Source organism: Halichoeres trimaculatus, unplaced genomic scaffold, assembly GCF_033239565.1.
Source record: "Halichoeres trimaculatus isolate MK-OKI-2021-1 unplaced genomic scaffold, fHalTri1.1 fHalTri1_scaffold_12, whole genome shotgun sequence".
Classification (NCBI taxonomy): Eukaryota; Metazoa; Chordata; class Actinopteri; order Labriformes; family Labridae; genus Halichoeres; species Halichoeres trimaculatus.
In genome coordinates, this window is record NW_027437190.1 from 31,036,573 (window position 1) to 31,061,142 (window position 24,570).

Below are 24,570 nucleotides of genomic sequence, written 5' to 3' on the forward strand. Positions count from 1 at the left end.
ACCCCCGTCACAGGCGCAGCCAATGGTAGCAGTTGTGCAGCCAGAGTCTGGGCAGTCGAGACTATAAGGAACTCAGAGAGGATCTGAGTGGATCTGGATCTGATTACTTCTTGACTGTACCTCCCGACATATTTTACAATCCCCGAAAAAAAATACACAAGAACAACAGCTGTCAATCATTGTAAAATGTGACGTAAAACCTTGTTTTTAACCTCTTGTAACTACTGAAAACAAAACATTTCAGAAAGAAAATGACTTGAATACAAGGCAGCCAAATAATATCTTTAAATCACCACAACAATTGGATGTCAGAAATATTTCTACGGGGTGTATTCATCTTTTAAAGTCTGACCACAGCCCATCTGGAATGACTGGAGAGACAGATTTCTTTACCTATACTTCAGCCAGCCACTAGGGGGAGCAGTTTTTGTGGCGACCTCACTTTGAGCAAGATGACGTCCATTTTTTTACAGTCTATGGTTTAAATAGCTGTTGTAAACTGGATATCCACTGACATATTCAACTGAAGGTCTCCAGTTTACAGGGTCACTCTTTAAACTGTAACACCGGGAGCTGACAGAGACACATTCACGCTATCGGGCTCAAAGAAGACCATTGGTTAGGAGGTACTAAACCAAGTCCATGACAGTTGTGGGTGATCTTATTGTGGATGGAGGGAAGGGGAAATATAAAACACAACCCAGTACGGGAGTGAACCACCCTTTGAAAAACACAACCCAGTACCCTTGTTTTGGACAGTAAGGTCCCTTGTTTTGGGGGATAGTCCTTGCTACTGAACACACCTTGGTCAAGATTAACACCACTGATGTGTCAAGTATACTGAATATGTATTCTTAAATTAATCTGACACATCTGGTTCCTCAGATGTGCGACTTATGGATTCATGACCGTGTTATTGAGACATTTTATCATTTGTAGAAAACGTTGCCTCATTCTAACTTGCTGCTTCGTCCCCTCCTGTTTTTATGAAAAGACATCAGAAAGTTATGAGCAAGGTCAAAAACTTAATTTTTCTTGAAGAGCTGTCAGAGGTTTTACTAACGAGATCCTGATCTTTGAACATTAATGATGTGAATAATTGAAGTTTTGCATCCTGGTCATCATTCAGTCGCAGAATCCTGCAGAGAGAATCTCTCAGTGTCCCCCAACAAGATTTGATCATGATGGACGTTAGAAAAGGTTGTTATTTTAGGGGGACAGGATTCAAAAGCGCTAAGAGTCCCAGTGACCTTCAGTTTTTTTATTTAGTTTGGTCATTTTGAGACGAGACTCTGATCAAAGCGTCTTTCCTATCCGTCAGTTTGCAGCGCTGATCCAACAAACCAAACTGGATATTTTAATACAGATTCTGTAGTTTAAACCTTTGTTCGAGAATTGGTTAATTTCCAATAATATTAAGAGTCTTATAACCATGAAGTAACCTTCTGTCTGAAGATATGATAAAACACATGCCCTCTCTGAATTGTTGACTCTAAATCAGCACCAAAAGGACCAAAGTGTATCCCCCCTGAGGGTGCTGCTGGAATTAAAACTCACAGACTGCTTTTTTAATGATCTTGTCGATGACTAAAACCACACAGAGGGCTCAAACTTAATTTCATTTTACAGTAAAACTGGCGCCAGTTGAGTCTTAAATCACGATCCTCTTCTCGGCACAATCTGCTCCTCCAGGAGAAACTAATTAGTTTGAGAAACAATATATTCAGGGGTAGATCTTGATGTCATTATTCACAGGCTTTTTTAATTGAGATGGCTGCAGTTATGATGCAGGAGTAATGGCTGCACGACCTTCGGTGGTTCAGGGCGTCACCCAGGAGGATTACAGGTAATTAACACTTCTCATAGAGTCACACACCTAAGAAGAAAAAATGTGAGTACTACACAATGAGAGGTAGCCGTGCAGGATAATGGAGGATTAAAGTTTAGCAAGTGGAACTTAGGGCCTGTGTCCACCAGTGGCTTTTTTTGTTTTTGTATGAAGTGTTAATTTTCCATACAAAATGGATAGGCATCAGAGGCACAAAGTGATCTAATGATACGTTTTCACTGTGCTCTTTGTTGTCAATACTAAACGTTTTGAAACACTGCTGCACTCACCAGTGTCACCTCTCCATCACCAACCAATCCAAATCAAGAGGAGGCGGGACTTCTGCTGTGACTTTATTGATAGCAGTGGTAAATTTTTGGATTTCAATTCAAGAGCTGCTCACTATTCTATAACACGATTTTTTTTAATAGTTTGTGTTTACCTTTTTATTCCATCAGTTAAAAGCAAACACAGGGCATTTAAAACTACTTAACCAAGAATACAATCTAAGATGAGACATTAGAGACATGACTTATAATAGACATGAGACATGAGTTATAATACTATGATATTAAAGTCTTAATCTTATGAAATAGAAATTAACAAATAAACATGTCTGTTACAAAAATTATGCCAGAATGTCATGGGGGGAAAGTCGTTATGCTGTGACAGTTGGGAATGACATGAAGGAGAGAAGCCACAGGCTGGATACGATCCTAGGCCAACTCTGAAGGGCGGGACCAACCTCATGGGGTGTAATGTCAAAATGTTGGAATAGAATAGAATAGAATAGAATGGAATGTACTTTATTTATCCCTGAGAGGAAATTCAGGAATCAAAGCAGCAATCAAGAAAACAAAAGTAAGAAAGTGTATAGAAAGTGCAAAAAGGTCCATAAGAAAATAGATGCTGACAGCTTGTCCATCATTGTCCAGTCAGCCAGCCTCCACCTCCACAGGGTCCAGGACTGAGCTTCTTCAGCAGTCTGTTCAGTCTCTATATCCTGCATCCTGTCTGCTCACAGCAGGTGAAGCTCTTCCAATGTGGCGTTGGTGTCTGGTGTTAGCTCTGTTAGCCATATCTGTGAATAGCATGATGCTACTCTGCCTTCTGGTATTCCCCCTGTTGCTGGGTTAGCACGGCTAGCTCATCCATCTTATGGGAGATAGATCTTACGTTCCCAATAACGATGGATGGAAGGACAGGTTGATGTCGTCACTTCTTAGCTCACACCTGAGAACCAGCACGTCGTCCTCATCTCCTCCTCCTCACCTTATGGGTAAACATCTGGCCTAGCACCAGTTAGCATTGACATGCTACAGGCTGCTAACAGCTGATTTCACATGTAAACAATGCAGCCATGGTTACATGTAGGATCTCCAGACAAACACAGGAGCAAAAATAGTAAAAATATCACTGAAGACAAAAACAATTTGGTGTCCATGACCACTTGGGTGTCGCCTAGCAACTACAATACCAGAGTAAGTTGCAATAATACCAGATATTAGTCATAATGTCATCAAAAATAGTTGTAATGTGGCCATATTACAGTAATGATACAACCAGAATAAAGTAATTATGCTACCAGAATTAAGTTATAATTAGGATTGTGGGCGCTGCCAAAGTAAAAACTGCCTTAAATGGACACAGGCCCTTATTTTGTATCTCCAGTTTAAAGAAGGAACAGATTTTCATGTTCTTGTTTCATATTCTTGTAAACCAACCACCTTCTAACTGTGTGTTTTTCCTAACTTTGTGATACTCTCCCAAAAACGAGAGGTTTAAATTATGCAAATGAAAGTTTTCCATCATGTTACTCTAGAAACAGTAATTTTGCAAAGTCCAAAATTAACTTCAATCAGCTGTCAAACCACTCCTGGTGCCTTTTAACGAGGCTTGATTTTGAGTTTCCCTCCCTCCTCCTGAGATTCGTCAGTAATGTCCTCATGTTAGATTCCTGCTCTCTTGATTTTAATTTAGAAAGACTCCTCCGCCAGTCAGTCACCCAGCCCACAGAGTTTGATTCGGTAGCGATGAAGCTGTGGACAAAGAGACTCAGGCATAGTTTGATGTTGCAGCTGGTCGACAAAACACCTTCACGGTCATCTTTTTCCCCAGCAGGCGTGGGTTGTAGAAAATGTTAGGATTGCAGACGGACGGAGAGACGGGCAGGCTGGTGGCGAAAAGGTTGCCATTTGAACAAGTAAATAGAAGAAAGCCTGAGAGGAGCGGCGATGGAGGGAAAGAGGAATACAGTTAAATGTAATATGAAGAAAATGGAGGGTTTTAGATGCCAAATATGTGAAGGAGAGTGAAGGAGAGGACAGTATGAAAACAAGAAGAAAGTGCAAGGAAGAAAATCAGAGAGATATCAGAGGCTGAAGAGAGGTAGTGGGATAAATGCACTATTTGAATTATGTAAAATAGCTGCGTGGGAGAGGAGAGGCGTGTGTGTGTCTGAGTATTAGTGCGACTGTGTGACAGAGGAAGCTGAGAGAAGGAGAGAGCAAAGGAAAAAGCAGAGACAGAGCGATCAACGCGGCAGAAGAGACGAGGAAGAAGAACAAACGAAAAGGATGCACCCAACTTCGACTTTTCGTGGAGGTTATCATACTGTGGAGGATTCTTTGATCGGGTTACGCTGTGAAAAAACAAAGAGGAAGAGGCAGAAAGTGAGACAGTGAAAGAACAAAATGTGCAAAGATGTAAATCAGGTTTTAATGTCTCGCTGAGGACATTAAAAATGATTGAAAGCAGCATAAATTCCTCATTGTCGGGTGAAAAAGTGCAGCAGGCTGTCAAGTTTGATATCACTACATACTGTGTGGGAATAAGGAAGTTCAGCCTGGAGCTAGAGTAACAGTCGTAATCCTTTTTAGCCGTGCTAATTGCGTGAATCGGATTTTTTCCAAATCATCGGAAAAGCTCGAATTCTGCTCATTTCCTCAAAACAGATCCCAATGACATGTCAACAGAGTCTCTTACATTCAGAGCAGGCTAACTTTACGTCTAGCTCCAACAGCTGGTCGGCATTTTCAACAGGATCCGTGAATTCTCTGAATATGATTAACACAAATTTTACAGACAGCTGCCATCTCCAGTCAGGCAGAACACCCGTAGCTTTGTCTCTTTGCTTATTTTCGTCTTTGTGTGTGTGTGACCAGATCTTTTATTTTTTGGATAAGTCTCTTGAACATTATGATTAAACCCTTTTCAGAAGATAAGATACTACAAAATCCAAGAATAAATGACTCATCAGTGTTTCAACAAAGCCTTAACTTCTCTTCTCACTTTTTGTTTATTCACTTACCAGACTTTAATACTTCCAATCTTGTGCTATTCTAGGCCACATTTTTTGGGGGTTTATCTTGGAATACACTTAAATGAATCATTTCTTTTACTTGAACAAACTTTTCATGAGGGTTTTGTCTGATCAACTCCAATTGGGTCCATGAATTGCAAACAATTAATTATCCTTTTTTTTAATGAATATTTAAATTTTATTGTTAAATTCTCACACTGTAAAAAACATTTGTATGCTGTCAAGGGTTTTTTGTTTTCCACAGATTAAAAAAATAAGTAGAGCAAAACCTGGCAACCTGGCAAAGATAAAACAAAAACCAAGAACAAAACAGAATAAATAATCTGATCAATGAGACAGTAATACTAAATAATGAAACTGAAAATACAATCCTTCGAAAATGTATTAGACAACCAGGCGTTTGCCCCTACTCCCCTAAATTAACAGTATATTGCAGATTACCAAAACAGTCGTTCACGTTTCTGTTAAGCCTATTAGTCAAAATGATCTTTGGCGCTTAAATATAATTACCATGGTTATCAACAAATTCTTAAATGTACTGTTTTTTTTTTACTCACAGTCCTGAACAGAAAAATGTGTTTTTGCGGTTTATTACTGATCTCTCAGAGAATTCCAGTTTTCTGGCTCAATTATTGGCAGAAAAACATGAACTCAATTTGACCCCTGTACCAAATGGTGAACTGTATTTGAAGGGGAATGCATAAGACTGACATGACACTGTCATGAACATGACATGACATCTGTCACCAAGTTGAAGGAGGCTTCATGCCTGTCTGTGAATGTTGTCATCAAGTGTCATTCAATCTATTACGTCAACTTTTGAGGAACTCGATATTTACAAAAGCCGCATTTCTACCAAGCAGACCGGTTCGGTTCCTCTCGGTACGGTGCGCTTTTTGCGGCATTTCCACTGACTCATCCCAGGAAAGATCCCTAAAAACCGAGACAAGCCGACCTACTTTTTTTGGGACCCTTTCATATGGGTGCCAGACTGAACCGATCCGCTCTCGGAAGGTGGAGCTACAACACTGCAGACGGTTGATTGTGGTCAGAAGAATCATCACTTACCCCGACAGCAGCTGCATTTCTCCTGGTGGCACACAGACTCCTCTGAAACGAAGCTTGATTGCAATTTGTAACAGAGAGCTACATGTCAATCACAGAGAGGACAAAATGCTGCATGTCTTCCATCTATGTTCTTTGTTTACTGTGTCGCGTTTTTCTTCTTTGTTGGATTTAATAGCGGGGTAAACTGCTACAGCGTCAGGCTATTGTTTAACAGCTGCGGCTTACGGCATCCAGCTTACACGCCGCTCACCAGGAGAGGGCACAGTTTGCTGTGGAAACGCAAACGGGATAAGGGTTAACTGTACCAAACCGTGCCAAACTGTACTGAACCGACCCGGACTGCTTGGTGGAAACGCAGCTAAATAGAACCCAACCTGCTGCTGTCTTAGTGAATGTGAAGTTGTCATAACAAAGACATCCCCAAACAATGTCAACTTTCCTTAAAAGTTGACATAATTGACTGAATGACACTTAATGACAACATTCATAATCATGCATGAAGCCTCCTTTAACTTAATGACGGATGTCTTGTCAGTCTTCTGCATACCCCTTCAAATAAAGTGTTACCAACTCAATGAGAAAGAGTTTGCGTTAAAGCACTTCATGATGCTCTGTGATTTTCTCTTTGTTTATGACTTGTTTGACTAATACATTTGTTAAGCACTGTATATGAAACCCACCCACACAGAAAGACTTTATATTTAGCAAAGTGATCGAATGAAAAATGAAACAATGAATTATTTTTTCAACCTGAAATTCATTGGCTTTAGCTCATTTTCTGTGAAGAACATAGATCAAAACACATTTTCTCTGACCACATACTATACACCCATCCTACACATTTATATTACATACAAGGTGTTTGGGTCCACTGGACCCGCGGCTAACGTGTAGGTCATGTGTACCCCCACTCTGTCTTCCTCCTTTTTGGGCCTCCTGATAGTGTTTTCTGCCCCTCCTGTTCCTGCACAAGATGTGTGCGTGTCTGTGTGTATTCGTGCGTGTGTGCTTGAAAGTTGAAACATTGTTAAAAATTCAACACCATCTACTCTTACATTCCTGCACATTTTCCCCTTTTGTCTTGCGGGAACCAAACTTTTTTTTTTCTCATATACTATCCCATAAATAGACCCATAAACACTGGCTAAGTAACAACAATACTAATACCACACAAGGGTTAAAGATACAGCAGACACAATGTAGTGTAACATTGGTTTAACAGCAAGAAAGACTTGTGAGAGGTTGAAGAACAGTTCATGTGAAGTCTTATTTATCTCGTCTTCGAACTTAAGTCCAGTTCGTTTGGCCAATGTGACCCATAGAGTGTGTAATTAATGGACGTAGTCTCTCAGGTGTTACCCGTCTGTTTCTGAAACAGACTTTTGAAGCAGATTGGCTATTGCAGCCATATTGGAAGTGGGGGGAGCTTTAAGTGCAGCTATAGGGCGCTCATCAGTCACATGGGCTGAGCTGTGCCTCTGATTGGGCGAGCTCGGGATCTTTAACTAAACTGCCAAGTTAGAAAAAAATTCACCCCCCATACAGTGTGTGCTGGTAGTGAAATTAGCGACTCAGACAGAAGAGACATTTTTTGAACCAGGCTGTAAGTAGGTTAATTTCTGCTGTAAAAATGACTTTTTTTGACTTGGTGTGTATGTGACTTCTGGTTCTTCTGGAGCAAGCGTCAAGCGGACACTCAAGAAACAGCAGATTTTGGCACTTCCGCGTTGTTTCATATGTTTACACCGGAGGTTGCTGCCATGTGTGACTGCAACCATTCTGTGTTTGAGCACAATTTACTTCTCTGCTTTGGCACGCTTATGACCCCTGTGACCGCACCTTTCGACAATCAATCTGAACAATAACAGGGTGTAGAGAGCTGTGTTGGGCCAAAATGACCTACCATAAACCAAAAAGTCTGTAAAGCTGTAGCAGTGCTCTATGCGTCTCATTGTGCTGACTTGGATGAGCCTGCGCTTCATGTGAAAAACTGTAACTAAATGTAGACCTTAGAGTCTGCAGGTAACCGATGTTAAACTGTTTGGCTGAGCTGGGCTACCATTAGCAGAGCTAGCACCAGCAGCCCTCAGTTTTCAGTGCTGGAGCGGTTAAATGTCAGTTTAATCAGATGCAGCCTACAAACATTTTATCTCCATTTCCCACTGCCAAACCATGAGGTGCCATCCATCATGTGTGCTTGTTTACATCGTTGCATCATAACATTATGGCAGGAGCTGCAGAGCAGGGCTGCAGCTCCAGCTAGCAGTGGGTGGCTGTGCTTCAGCTTAGACAGAACATATGAGCTGGTTTCAGGACTAAAATAACAAAACGCTCCAGTGCCAACTAAAAAGAACACCTTCCTACATTTAACCCTCATTCACCTGATCAGCCGTAGCACCGCGACCACGGACAGAGCGTAAATATCAGGGATCATCTTGTTTCAGCAGCGTCTGTCAGTGGGTGGGATTTGTGGGCAGCGAGCGAACATTTTGTCCTCAAAGTTGTTTGAAGCAGCAAAGATGGGCGAGTGTAGGGATGTGAGTAACTTGGACAAGGACCAAGGATCAGAGCATCTTCAAAACTGCAGTTCATGTGTGGTGTCCCCATTCTGCTGGAGTCAGTGCCTACCAGAAGTGATTTCTTGCAGAGGTCAAAGCTGCATCGAATATGTTTGCTGTCGAGAAAGAAAGTCTGAGAGGAAGTTTGCAGTCAAGATTTTTGAGATCATAGACATACAGTAAGGTTTGTAATTCAGTCCTCTTCTTGTGTAAAAACTGAAATCTTATCGAGTGTTTTTTGTCTTATTTTAAAATAATAATTGTCAAATTACACCCGTTATGAGCCACAGGAAAGTGTCTTGTTTTATCTTGTTTAAAGACAGAAATGCTGTCCAGTTGCTTGTAACAAGTAAAAAAAAAATCTGACAATGGAGCAAGAAAAATTTGTGTGGAAATTTGCTTATAACTAGAATAATGTCCAAGGTCTCCTCTAGGATTTTCTTAAAATGTGGGGAGCCCCTCGGACCCCCCCTCCAACACCAGGAAAAAAACATTAGAAACTTAAAATTTTTATAAATTATTTACTCAACACAAAACTCAATTTAAAAACTACTTTAAATTTATTAGACTGGTTACTAAACATACTACATTTTTACACTAAAATCATGTATATAATATAAAAGTTAAACAATCATAGTTGGTTGTTTAAGTAGAGAGTGAAGTTAAACAAGATAATGGTGAGAATTTCTATATATACACACCCTGGCCACCCCTACCTATGTCACAGCCCATGACACCCCATTCTGATAGTCTGGACACGCCCCTGTACAGAGGCACATAGTTACAGTGGTATGAAAGCTAACATGCTTTCAGGTTTGTTCAACAAAAGCTGGAGGAAAACTCTTCTGTTGATTTTTAAAGAATGAAGGGAAAGATTGACAAACTGCAACTTCTGTCCCAAAGAGACAGCAGAAAGGTTAAATCTGTAGAAGCACAAGGAGGATTAACGATCAGCTGGTGCGTTATGGAGCCAATCAGCATGACAGTCCCTAGAAACTGATCAGGATAAAGTCTGAAGTAAATATAAACCACACAGAGTGACAGAGGACACTTCTGTTTGTGCTAACTTGATAAACGGAGAAACACAGCAATGCAGCGCAAAAAAAAATGAAAGTTTACTCCGTGACTCACAGGATATTTATGATGTAACTTGCATCATTACAGCAAAAAAAAAAAGTATAGAGCTAGATGATAACACGCATCTGTAAACACTGATTTATGATCAAAGTCAACACGGAATCGATTTTCTCTTGTAACTGTGGGTCTTATGTGGGCGCATTGGGGCCTACCATGAGTGCGAGTTGAAGTCAAGGCGATTTTGGTCTCGTGTACAAGAGCCCAGTACAGTTTAATTCACATTTGAAATATCTGAGAAAAAAAAAAAGATCCCAGTTCTGAAGGCATGGCAGTTTTTATTTTGGTGTGCCGGTGCACTGTGGTCATTTACATGTAGCGGAAACCCTGATGTCGTAATACAAGTAACTTTTCTCCTTTTCCATCGGCAAGATTTTTATAACTTGTTACAAGCAATTCAGACCTCATTTTGTCTTTAAATAACTTAAAACAAGACATTTTTCTGGACTGGTCAGGTGGATGTGGCTCAAATTTAGCCTAAAAACACATTTCTACTGAAAATAAAACAAAAACGCTTAATAAGACTCCAGCTTTTTGCAGTGTTTCTAATTGACTCTGTCTGCTCTGCAGAGGATAAGCCAGGTCAAACAGGCCTCTTGTGTTTTCATGTTACGTAACCGAACACTGAGACTCTCCGTCATCCATCAAGAGCAGGACAGGAGTTTATTCCCTCCCTGACCCGTCCACTGCATCAGACACTGACTCTGACAGAAGTCAATAAATGATTTGTTTGTTTAATGCTCCCTCCTCTCCATCCATGCATCCTCCCCTCCCTCCCTCCCTCTCTCCCTCCTTTCAACTGACACACAGTTAACGTTCACCTCATCTGATGTCCAGACAGAAAATCTATCCCTCAAATAGCCTCTCTCCCACTTCCTCACCTCATCTCCGCCACAGATGAAGGTGTTTGTGAGCTCATGCTGGTGGATATTTGTGACCTGTATGGTTTTATATCTGCCTGGCTCACCTTTGACCTCGATCTCGCTCTGATATTTTCTCCTGCCCTCTTTCATTCCTTCAGGCGGACTGTCAATACCGGCTTGGCTCGGCTGTTTATTTCCACAATGGGCGTCATCTTTCTCTCCTCACATCCTCTCGCTCTGCCTCCATCTTAGCTTTGTAATTTCTGTCCTCTCTTCATTTTACCTCTGATGTTTCCTTTCTCCCTGTGTGTTTACGCGTCTCACCTGTCGACCTCTTTTCTTCTTTGCTCTCTTAGATCATCGCGCTCGGCGGAAGAGCATAGCCACCGGGAAGCAGCCCAGCATGGAGGTCCCTCCCACTGCCCCCCTTCAACCCTTCCGACAATCCGTGAGTAACCCTCCCTATCCCCGGCCTCGCTCGCTGCCTCCGTCCCTCTCGCTGTCCCTCCACCCTTCTCCTGCCCTGGGCCCGCCGCACACATGCGGCCGACGGGCCAGCGGCACCCCGCCTCACCCCTACCCCCTCTCCCTGGCCGTCTCCCCCTCCCTCGCCCTGTGCCAGCAGCAGCAGCAGCCGCAGCAGCAAAAGGCCTTCAAGAAAGGGCCCGGCACTCCCCCCATGCCCCGCTCGCTGCCCCTCTCCCCCTCCCTGTCCTTCACCCTGCCCCACTCGCCTGCCGCCTCCTTCTCCTCCTCCCCCTTCTCTTACTGGGGCGGAGATTGGAGGGCTGCCGGTTCGAGTCCAGTGGCGGGAGGAACGTATATTTCACCACTGCCCCCTGTTGAGGTATGTGACACAAACATGGCTAAAACAGAGACACTGGCGACGCTCACACCAAACTTGGAAACACCTAATCTCTGATATCTGACCTGTTTTTCAACATGTTTCACAAATATATTTGAAGAATCTGTTTTTAAAAGCTACTCCAGTGTGTTCCAGTGCATGTTTTAGCTCTTTCATTACAGTTGATTATTTTGAAATGCATGCGTTAAACTGATTTTTTTTCTACCCTTCTACACAGCCATTGATCTCCATTCATTTCCTGGCAGCATGGAGCGCTCTTGAATTGTATAATTTACATTATAGTTTGTGAGAGTTAATTCATCAATATTACCGAGGTGCAGATTGATCCCAAAATATTGCACCACATTTGTCAACTTAATTGCCTTCAGAAGTGAGACCTCATTAATAAGGACAAAGAAACAGAAGAGCAGAAAAGAGGAGCGTCTTAAACAGACAATACCCTCAAATTTAATCAGGTGTAAAGAGTAAATATGAAGCAGATTACTTGAAAAGAAATACAGCAATTCAATCATGCTGTTTTGATTGTTCATAATAAAGACTGCTAAAAGGGTTTTGTCTCATTTAGAGTTATAAAATCAAAAGTGACTTTTAAATTTAACCACTCAGACACATAAACATGAAGCAGACAAGATGTAAACAAACTGCAGAGAAGAAAAACAACACATTATTAAAATCTGACAATGTAAGAAAGGATCATCGCCCAGGCAAAATGTATCACCAGTGGATCCAAAAATCATCAAATTTCATCAGCAGACGTTGACTGATTTAGATTTAGAGTTACATGTCTGATTTCAAGGCTCTGTGAGGACTTGAGAAGTGATCTTGACGTAGTCTCACTTTTATGTGTTTGCCCGCTCATAAACAGTGATTTCAAAAGAGATTATCGAGGTCAAAATTGACGCTATGCCTGCTGGGAAAGTTAAACACTGAGAAGAGTGTGTCCCTTTTCTTTAAAAAAAAAAAAAAAAGATCTCTTGGATTTTGTCATAATAGTGGACACCGGAGCTGGACCGTCAGAAAAAAGAGGACAGAGCAGAAGGAAGCTAAACAGGAGTGTGATAGAACACAAGCTAAAGGCTAACACAGGGGCTAAACTGTTTGCACAAAAGCACAAAAATCTGCTTCCCAAAACAAATACACACCTCAAAAAGAGTCAAATCTTATGACAGTGTGTGGTGGTGCTCATAGGAAACATCAGTGGTGTGCACAGACTTTTTGACCATCAGAAAGATAAAAAGGAAATAGTGCATTCTCACAACTGAGGGCACAAAGTTATGCATGCTTTCAAGTGGGGGCAAGTGTTGGCAACAACCCTAGGATACGATAATATCATGATATCACAATATTGTGATATATTTCGATATTCAACAGTTAACTATTTGATTGGAAACAACTTTTCTATGTTTTTGTGTTTGAAATAATGAAAGTCAGATGCAATGTTTCATGCATATACTTAACTCAAAAACATAAAGTGTGAAGTTTGTCACTTAAACTATTGTGACATTAAACTAATATGGCAAAAATATTATTGGGTAAAAGATGTGGTCAGTTGGTGAAACTGATAAATGACACTTGGTGTAACAAATGTTACTCATAAAAAATCTAATATCACGCAGAGCATGACTGTGATTATTATTTTATCAGTCTACTACACTGTAAAAATTAAACTTGAAATGATTTTAAACTAACTGACAGGTTAGGGGTTAGAAATGAAATATTTTGAATACACTTTGAGATTATATTTATTATACAGTTTATTGGGCAACATACAGAAAAGTAACTCTTTGGCGCCATCTACTGCAGTGGAGGTGTGAGAGATAAATAGCACTTCCAACTCATCTAAAATGTGAATTTTTGTTTCAACAAAAATATTGATGTTAAGAGTTGAAATATTGATATTTTATCACCGGTCAAAGTATCGTGATTTTTTGCTGTATCAATATTTTTTGACTCTCTTTTTTCGAAGTTTATCATGTTTTGATCATAGACTGTATATAGAGTGGACAGCGTGGCTCCACCATTTACCATCGTACTGTTATGAAGCCAAAATTCCCCAGTCACAGGCGCAGCCATTGACAGTAGTTGTGCAGCCAGAGTCTGTGCAGTAGAGACTGTGAGGGATTCTGGGAGAATATTAATTATTTAATTTTTTTTAAGAGTCTAATCACTTCTTGACTCTACCTCCTGACATATTTTACAATCCCCGAAAAAATACATGAGAACGGCAGCTGTCAATCATCGTTAAACGTGATGCAAAGCCTCGTTTTTAACCTAGTATAACTAATGGAAATGAAACTTTTCAGAAAAAAGAGGACTTAAATACAAGACAGCCAAATAATATCTGCAAATCACCACAACAATCAGACGTGAGAAACATTTCTACGAGGTGTATTAATTCTTTAAAGTTTGACCACAGCCCATCTGGAATGACTGGGGAGATGGATTTTTTGACCTATACTGCTGACAGCCACCAGGGGGAGCATTTTTTGTTGCGACCTCACTTCGAGCCAAGCAAGATGTCCATTTTTCTTTCCAGTCTATGGTTTTGACCAGTCAGAGTACACCACTGGGAAACAGAGTCTTCCTCCTGGAAAAATAAACTGGTTCTGACCGAAGGTGTTACTACTGTCAAAACCACACAGATAGTCCTCACTGAGCCTTTAAGCTGTAACTCTGACTTTCTGAACTCAGAGTATGTTATCATAATGATATGGCCAAGTAAAAGAGATCCAGTTATGTGACACTTAAAACCATCAACAGACCCTCTGATCTGATCTTGCTCTGTGGTATATCAAATTTTAATCATGTTTCAGTTCCTGCTCATATTTTTTAAATCTCATTCAGAAATGGTAAAACAAACATATGCCTGCTTCACAGATACTTCACGTGCTGTAGAGTAAATGTGACTCGTAGTAAATTGGTTTAAAAACCTTATTTGACTCTTTACAAAGTAGGATGATATAAAAACTGTGCTGTCACCGCTCCTCCTGGGATCATCATGACTCTTTTTTTATTCTTCAGTCAGCTTCAATCAAAGAGGAGAGCGGAGCTGGCAGCCAAACACACTCTGTGTCTGAGGACCAAAATAATCTGTTTATTGTTTTATTCATGGCAACAGAAACTCAATCAGAAGGTATCAAACGTGCACATGAAAGGCCTTAAAGGAGCGATTGGTGCCTTTATGAGTTCTGTGCCAGAGCCCTGCATTACTCATCTCTTTTCTATTATCTCTACTGGTGTTTGCACTCTGAAGCTGAAACTAGAAATAACAGGATTTGTTTTTCTCTCTTTCACACACACTGTTTGCTGCTAATTCACTCTCGCTATATTTAGAAATAAGGCTCTAAAAGAGTTGAATGTTACAAATCCCAAAAGTCCCTCTGAGTTAACGTGATGCCTCAGTGAAGCTCCGACAAATTTTTAGCTCATTATTATTATTATTTGATAGGAGATTAGATGAGTGTTTTCAAATCAATATTTCAGCATCTGTGATTGGAGGAGAGAGTCTAAAAGGCTGGAGGACGGTTACAGTTTGAGACAGAGATGCCAAAGAAAACTTTTAAACAACCCCAGAGCTTTTGAAAGGAATCAATTCAAAGCTTAAGGAGCACAACTCAGAGTTACAACAAAAAATAAACTCTTTTTCAGAGAAAAAAGTGTTGAAATTAAAAAAAACAAACAAGTAACAGGGAAGCATAGCAATGCTGGAAAAAACTTGGCACAGGAATTCAAAAAGATAAAAACTATCTTTTAGATACACATAAACAAAATCTTTATAAATTATTTGAATGCAAGACTCTGACTTCTGGAAACACACTTGTTATGACAAACAATAATAATAATAATAATAATAACAACAACAACAACAACAACAACAACAATAATAATAATAATAATAATAATAATAATAATAATAATAATAATTATTATTATTATTATTATTATTATTATTATTATTATTATTATTATTATTATTAATAATAATAATAATAATAATAATAATAATACTCAAAAAATCAACAACTATAAATACAGGTTTATTTTTTATAATTATTGTAATGATTATTATTAAATTACATTGATTAAAAAAAAGAAAACCAATACCAATAATAATAATGATAATATCAATAATAATTATAATAATATAATAATAATAATAATAATAATAATAATAATAATTATAATACTATTTTTAAGTGCCTTTCCCCGCAAGGATTATTATTTATCATTATTATAATTCTTATATTTTATAGGTATGTTCAATTTCAAGTGCATTTAGGCTTCCTTTATTTTTCACGTTCTTATACTTGTCATTTCTTACATCTTTAATTTTATAATCTCTTATATTTGTTTATTCTGTAATTTCTCAAATCTTACAATTCCCTATTTTGTACTTTTTATTTTCAACTTTTTGAAGGACTAGTGGTAACAGAAAAAGCAATTTTCCCCAGGGATTAATAAAGTATTTCTCATTCTGATTTGCAGAGCAATAAAAAATAAAACGAATCAAATAACACAATGAAATAAATAAAAACAGTAGGTAATGGGGCACAGGCAGGGATGGGTACCTTTCAGATCTGAAACGATGTGGTACAGATGCCTGGTACCTGGTGATCAGTATCAGGACTTGACAGTACCAATTTTTGGTACTTTTTGCGTTTATGTGGTAAAAAAATATTAATTTGTTTAACTATAAAATCTTTTTTTTTAATATAATATATACAAGATATTTATTCTTCAACATATAACCTCGCAATGCTGTGTTAATGTCCAGCATGGAAAATCACGTCACGTTAATCGGTACCAGGTGCTTTTGACAGAATTCGGTTGGTAACTATAAAAGTAACTAATTCAGTACCCATCCCTGGGCACAGTTTGAAATAATGATGGCAGGGACCTTAATCACAAAGGTGGGAAAAACATCAGGGCAGGAAGTGAAATTTTCTGAACTAAGAGGAGAGACATCACCACAAAATAAAGTAGAAGGGGACAAAAATAGGACAAAACTCAAAAAGTGTGAAGTGTGTGCAGCTTTGTGATTCTCTTTCATTAAATTGGATGTTAAAAAATAAAGAGTCAGCAAGAAAATTAGCTCACCCATCTCACGGTGGTTGGGTTGATTGTAAACTTCTCTTAATAACGCCCAAAATAACTTAGTTTCCTTCAGTGTCACCTGTTTGTCTTTCAATAACCAGCTTCTTAGTGTGAGCTCACACCATTGGTCTCTTTTTACCTGAAATGAACCCACAAGATAAGGCCGATGCCCCCCCCCTCACTTTTCTGTCACCAGTATTTCCTTTTGTTCTGATCCAGGCCCTCCTGTGTCTCCATATATAGGAGACTTTCACTTTGAGAGACTTAAAGTGTCAGACGGAGCGGCTAATCAAATCAGATTTAGTCATGCAGGCTATTAGCAGGGAACCAGCAGATGGAGCCAAGTCTTTAGTCATATCCTCCAGACAGGCTTCAAAGCCATTTCACTCCTGCCAGATGACGAGGTGTCATTTCCCCCAGTCGTCCCCCCCAACTGTTTAATGCTTCCATGCAACAGGTATGCTGCAAATATTATTACTGCCTTAATGATTCAGCCTGAAGCCTCTGCACAGCTCAGTGAGAACGAACACAGTGATATTTCATGCGTGTTTGGAGCTCCAGAGGTACCTTCACAGTTAACGTTTTTAAGTACGGAGCGTGAAAACTGCTTTGGAATTTGACATTTACAGTCTACAAACATTACACTGTCATGATTAAAATTCCAAAATGTTGCTTGGTGTGCGGGAAATAAACATTTAGGGGGGAAATGTCAGAGTTTATTAATGTAGCTTCACTTTTGATCAACTTATTCTGGATTATGGATCACTGATCAACCATCATGTTAAAGGTCTTTAGGTTTCTTAGCAGCTTTGTTGTCTACTGGTTACCATCCAACTATCCAACCAACCATTTCTGAGGCGAAATTATTGCTCAAGAGTTTTTCTTTGGCAGGATTAAGGTACATACTCATACATAAGTCATACATAGGTATGAGTAGCTGTCAGAGCCTAGTTTGGTCAAAAATGTACTTTAAATTATCTACTTTTATTTATTTATTTTTATTATTTTATTTTTTTCAGATGTGAAAAACGATCAATCAATCAATTAACAAACTTCAGTTCTATACCAGGTCTGCCTGTCGGCTCGTTTTAAGACCTGATAATTGGAGGACATGATGGAAATTTTTGGTTTTCTTGTTTTTTATTTTTCAAATATTTTCTTCGAGGCAGGTTTGCAATTGACAGAAATGTGGTCAACATTATTTTTTTCATCCCAGAAACATTTACAAACAGTGAAACCATAAAATTTCTTATTTTAAACAACTTTCCCAATCAACAAACAGACCTCTAAATTAAAAAAAAAAAAAGTCAAATGTAAGCATTGAAAGCTAAAAAATAATCATAATAATAATTAATTAAAGCAATAGGAAATACATGAAAAATAAACAAATCTCTTCTAAAGAAAACAGAATTACACACATTGTTCAATTTAGGATACTGAAACAAAAATTTGGTCAAACATCCTACAAAAAAATATACTTTTTCTTGAATAGTCTGACAATAGATATAAAAATGCACATCAGATATTGTTTTACGTAAAAGATTCAAGAGTCAGCCTTTTTTTTTTTTTTTTTGTTAACACATTGAAGTGGCGAAGCTACATTTAGCAGAGTCAGCGCAAAACTGGATAAAAGCAGATTTAGAAATTAGTTGAATAAGACACAAATCTGTTTCTGTTACCACTTAATAAAAATAAAAAAAATATTTAAAAAAACCAACACGATTTGAAATGGAAGACATTTATACAAACAGATGTAAAAAGTACGTGTAGAGCACTGTGCCTCATCCCTAAAAGAAGAGGAAAAGGCTTTTTTTAAATATATTCTAATGACAAAGGCTGCAGGCAGCTCTAAACATCTGGTTTGAAAAGTTAAAGGAGACCTTAAGAGTAATGAAATCACAGATTGGTAAAACTCTGGCTGAGAATTTGTTGCTCCTTAACCAAAACTTCATGTCAGATTTTTGGTCCAAAGCAATTTGCCTTGATTCAAAATTTGTCATCAGCAACAGAAAAACACAGGTTTAAGCAGTGTTATTAACTGTTCTGAAGGCTTAAAGAGACAGAAGCAAAAAAAAAGCTTCTTTACCATTCTAGACAGAAGCTGAAATATTGGTTTTGAAAAAGACAATAATCTGAGCTAATTGAGATTATTTTGAGCTGCAGCTCACACAAAGTTATCAGAGAGAGAATATAAACTGCAAAAAACTGCAATCTTATCAAGTTTTTTGTCTTATTTAGAGTAAAAACTGTTTTTTTTTTACTCTTGTTTATGAGCCACTTTCAACTGGTTAGTCCAGAAAAATGTATTTTTTTCTGTTTTAAATTATTCAAAGACAAAAATGAAGTCTGAATTGCTTGTAACAAGTAAAAAAAACAAGAAAAATTAGCTCGAAAATTTGCTTAAAATTCGAATAATGTCTTAATACAAGAAACTTTTTTCTTATTCCATTGGCAGATTTTTTTTAACTTGTTCAGGCAATTCAGACTTAATATTAAGACATTTTCTACTGAAAATAAGACAAAAACATTTGATATAATTTCAGTTTTTCAAGTGTAGAGCCTGAAAATGAGCATAATACCACCTCTTTAAAGATCAAAACCATCCAAACAGTTTCATATCGTATCTCACAATACAGTCTTATAAAGTGCATCAAGGGATGGGAAAGACAGCTATAGCATTGACTTTATCAGACAAAATACTTTGGGAAAGATAAGTTCACCATTATTAAGATCAGTGATATCTTACTGTTAAATTGAATTATCTACTTTTTTGACAGTTTATGTTTTTAAAATCATACATACTCCAACAAATTATATGTAACTTACAGAGTGTGTTTGTGAAAGCCAAATGGTGTCTTCACCGACAAAAAAAAAGTGTCCACTTACCTTAAAAAAACGTTAATACTTTTGGATCTACGAGGCACCGTTGTGGAAATGACCACTCTTAATCCCACAATAACTCACTTAAACCCTTCAGATGCAGTAAGTAGAGGTATAAGTAATTCATGGTGTCCCTTATCAGTGAGAAAGTTTCTGTTTCAGCGACTCAGAGTGTGTAATGATCATGAAAGAAAGGACACTCCTGTGAGAGCCTTCTGCTGAGCTCGTTTCTGGACTCTATGGCTCTCTACTGCCCACCACAGGATCTGGCACAACACTGCACTTCTCTGTGCAAATGGACATGTGTGGGTGTATGATTTCTTGTGTATAATAAAATGTACCTTGTGCTCTCCTCCATCACGTGCATCATGTGTCTCATTCCTGTGTTTGTGTGTTGTTCTGATTCATACATCTGACATAAACCGCTCTGAAATCACATGCATCTTCACGTCACCATCACACACTCTTTTATCCTTTCCTCGCCTTTCGACCCATCTCCTCCATCAACTCCTCCATCATCTGTACCCTCGCTCCTCGCACCATGCACCCTGCTCTCCTCCATCTGTTTGCCCTCGCTCAGAGTTTCCTCAGTAGAAGGTTGAAGGGCTCCATCAAGAGGGCCAAGAGTCAGCCCAAACTGGACCGAACCAGCAGTTTCCGCCACATGATCCTCCCCCGCTTCCGCAGTGCCGACCAAGACAGGTCAGTGAGCCAGATGAGTGAGAATACATGTGGACGACTGGTTGTGTACATGAATGAATCTTTCAGTTTATTGGTCCATTGATCTACCTGTCTGTATCAACTTCCTGTACAAAGTGTCTCTATCTATCTTCTCCAGTCTGTTTTCTATATACGAATCGTTCCCTCTCTCTGTGTCAGTCAGAATACCTCTCTGTCTCCATCCATCATGCTTATAAATTGTTGTTTATTTACCTCTCCTGTGACCCATCTCGGTGTCACTTACAATTAAAACACTCAGCGCTAGCACTCTTTCTCTACCGGGCCTCAAAACAACATTCCCCATCTCTCCATGGCAACCAGCAGACAGCCATATGGCTGCTGTACAGACCATAATGAATCAGTGGGAGGTTTGCTTAATTACACCTCCTCTGTGCCATGTATACGCTTTGACAGCATCGGTATTCCTCCCTAATCAAGAGGCTCACAGCAAAGGCTGATGGGTAAAGTGTTGGATTGGGGCAGGCCAAAGTTTGAATGTACCAATCAGATGTAGTCTCAGTGGCATCAGAGAGGAGTTACGAAGCAAAATGATGGCAGTTGTCTCGTGTAAGGATCAGAAAAGAGCTGGAGTTGAGGACAGAGACATGCTGCCTCGTGAACAGCTACAGCGTTCCCACCTGTCAGTCAAACTTTCAAACTTTCAGCTTTGATATTTAGATCTTGATGGATCTGGATCAGATGGGTGACAACATTTCTTGCACTTAATGGCAGCACCTGCAGCCAAATAACTTGTGGCACTTTTTTGACACTAACTAGGTTTTCCTTCTGTCTATATTCTTACTTGTGTTATATGTCGCTTTGGACAAAAGCGTCTGCTAAATGAAACTGTAAAACTGTAGATCTATTGAGGTGAGACAGAACCAAGTGGCAACATCCCTCTGCGTGAAGTGAAGTGCTTAAAACTGCAGTTCCTATACTGTCCACTTGAGGCGATAACAGGAAACCAGATTGGCCAGTTAGTGTGGCCGATTTCTGTTTCCCTTTGCACACCAGATCCATATTTTTCGTGCGAATACTTAGCATGTTAGTACGTTTTTTCAAACCTACTGTTTTTCAATGCAAGTTTTCACACCAGCAACATTTTTAAGCGAAATTGCGGCTTTTATTTTTTCAGATTGAGGTTGATTTTCCAAAGTTTTGCTTGCAATGAGTACACATCTGATTGATCGAAACGCTCTGTAACATAGTTGGTGCAGGTGCGTGGAGCTAAAGGCTAATCCCAGGATAGCAGCTCAGCATACGACAGAAAACAGACCATGAGGGACTTTCCACAAAGCAGTTTTATTACAAAAATCAAACTTGGACCATGTAGCCTGGTCTTCACTACAATAAATTCGCTCTTCATACATGAAAAGTTGAACTGCATGTCAAAAACCTCCACCAACATGTCAACACTGAAAGTGTTCTGCTCAGTCGCTCAGGAACGCTATCTCTGAACATATATGTAAAACACAGCAAAACAAAGAGAGGTGGCACCTCCTAGCGGTAGCACTCAGCACTGCCGCAGTACATTCAAAGCAATACAAAGGACTGTTACAGCTCGTTATTGACAAGTCACATACCAAAATATTCAACATTGATAGTATTCGTCTCCCAGCACCCGCTTCTTTACGACAAAAGATATAAAAACTACAAAGACAACGATTACAAAGACATGGTTTGGAAGTAAATAGCTGCGGAGATTGAATATGATGCCTCCAAATTTTTCACAATTTAAAGCCGTTTATTCACCGCGCTGTTAGTGTGCAAAGGGATTTAGCCTTGGGAATCAGTTGCTTAAAACGTGATAAACAGGCATATGTATTATGGCAACAGTATAGACATGTTTACAGCCTGGTTAAAAAGAAAGTCTGAATAGCTTATTTTTGTAACTGTAGCTATTAGCAAAAGGCTTCAAAGTCCACTGCCACTCAGCCTCTTTGACTTCTGCTTTATTGACAGAAGTTAAGTTGAGTTAGCATTTCCGTCTATGGCTTCCTCAAACGATAGTCTTCAAAACTCTTCTTGATAAACAGATGAATGACATCACAGAGACATTTATGTATGAAACAGTTTATTGACAGAACCAAGTTTTGTGCTAAATAGTAAATGTGGAATAATGCTAAGGAAATGAGGAATTTGAGTATGGGCTGTAGTGGGCTTTATGTTGTGTTTGGGGCCAGCCTCAAGTGGACACTTGAGGAACTGCAGTTTTTAAAATCTTATTTTCTAACATGAGGGCTGCCACTTGATGATAGATGGTGACTAATTTAACTACTTAAGTGGATTTTGATTGCTTTAAGTCAAGCTAAGAATAAGAGATAATGTCAATTAACTACTTTAACAGTTAACAGCATCTCAGCTTGTAGCCACAATAAGCCAGTCTATCGGTCAAGTAAACCATTTCTAATCAGTCAAAACTTAAAGCCTAAATATTTGAAAGCTAATGGGTTAAAAAAAACCCAAGAATAGAATCTGTATGGTGTAAGAAAACAGAGAAATTAGTTCATTTAAAAGGGTTTTGATAGGGTTAACTCCACTTTTGGAGCCAGCCTCAAGTGGACACTCAAGGAACTGCAGTCCCATAGCATTTCTGCTGTGGGCTTGGTCGCAGTACAGCTAATAATAATACAAGGTCTTCTGCTGACAAAGCAAATAATCAGTCATATCCAAGATTTTTGGTGGCCAATGAGATTCCGAGGGGTTTAGACACAGCCCCGAAGAGGATGCTCTTATCACGTTTTTGTTGAACCATCAGTTTAAGAATTGGACAAAAAGAAAATCATCATAATTGAGAAGCTTGAGCAAAACAATGTTCAGGTTTTACTGTCAGGGATTCAAAGTGTTTGGACATACTTCTGTCTCTTCACTTCATCTATAACTCCCACCTCAGTCAAGACAAACTCAGCCTCCAGATTTGAACAAGGTCATGTTGATAATATAAACACGGGGCAAAAGTGCACTCAGGAGAGTCCTGAAACCTTTTCTGAGTCAGGTGGCTGCCAAGCTGCTCTTCCACATGATTTATTCATTTGGGAAGGTTGCAGATGTCTATAATCCCCGGCTGCTCCTCAGAGACACACGACGGACACCAAAGTCAAGTGCCTGCTCAAGTTGTTTCAGGTTGTTTCGCAGCTTCGGCTTGAATCTCCATGTTTCCTGTCAGAGATGTTTCTGAACATCTGCAGCTGTTTTTTTTTTAATTGTTTTTCTCTTTTCTATCTTTATTTATCCAGGGAGAACTGTAGAGAACACATGGCCTTTTTCAGCTGATTCATGCAGCTGTAACAAGCCTCCGAGCTCCCAAACTGGCCCTAAAAGTTGCAGTGATGTATGCTTTTGCAACTCTTATTTTGACATATTGTTCATGCAAATGCTTAATGGGTCCCAGAGTTTCCTTCACTTAAAACACTGTAGGTCACCCCGTCACATGGTGTAGTTAATAACTCTTACATTAACATAATCTGCATCCTCTCCTACTTTCTGTGAAGTTTCAGTATCCTGAGATGACCTGAATGCAAATCAGTGCTTTTTTTTGTCCCACAAAGTTTAATGTTCTGTATATATTCATTATCTGATTTTTAAATTAATTTATTCATTTTATGGCCTTTAAAATCACGAAAAGGTGAAAGAATGATTGGTATCATTTTTTACAGCTAAAGGAGAAGTCATCAACAAGTTTTTGTTCCTTTTTTGATTATTATGGTGATCAGTTTAACATAAGACTTCACTTTACATTCGAAATATTTATGTAGTTTTACCTGAAATTATTTTTTATCCTGTTCCTTGGATTTACATGTCATCGACTTGGTGCTTTATTCTTGACACCGGCCACTTAATTGGGCACACCTGTCCAACTGCTCGTTAACCCAAATTTCTAATCAGTCAATCACATGGCAGCAACTTAATGCATTTAGGCATGTAGACATGGTGAAGACAATCTTCTGCAGTTCAAACCAAGCATCAGAATGGGGAAGAAAGATGATTTAAGGGACTTTGAACGTGGCATGGTTGTTGGTCTGAGTATTTCAGAAACTGCTGATCTACTGGGATTTTAACCCACAACCATCTCTAGGGTTTACAGAGAATGGTCCCAAAAAGAGAAAATATCCAGTGAGCAGCAGTTCTGTGGGACAAAATGCCTTGTTGATGCCAGAGGTCAGAGGAGAATGGACAGACTGGTTGGAGCTGATAGAAAGGCAACAGTAACTCAAATAACCACTGGTTACAACCGAGGT

General features: G+C 39.1%; 1 protein-coding gene across 7 annotated transcripts in view; it reads left to right on the forward strand.

Moving 5' to 3' along the window:
• The window catches only part of syngap1b (synaptic Ras GTPase activating protein 1b), a 249,653-nt gene that overhangs the window by 165,073 nt on the left and 60,010 nt on the right, over window positions 1–24,570 (forward strand). For 6 of the 7 annotated variants that reach the window (XM_074683101.1, XM_074683105.1, XM_074683099.1 and 3 more), the window contains 2 exons: window positions 11,130–11,620; window positions 20,193–20,314. In XM_074683101.1, coding sequence (XP_074539202.1) covers window positions 11,130–11,620; window positions 20,193–20,314 — 613 coding nt within the window. The remainder of the gene's footprint in view (window positions 1–11,129; window positions 11,621–20,192; window positions 20,315–24,570) is intronic. The other variant, XM_074683103.1, reaches the window with a different exon arrangement.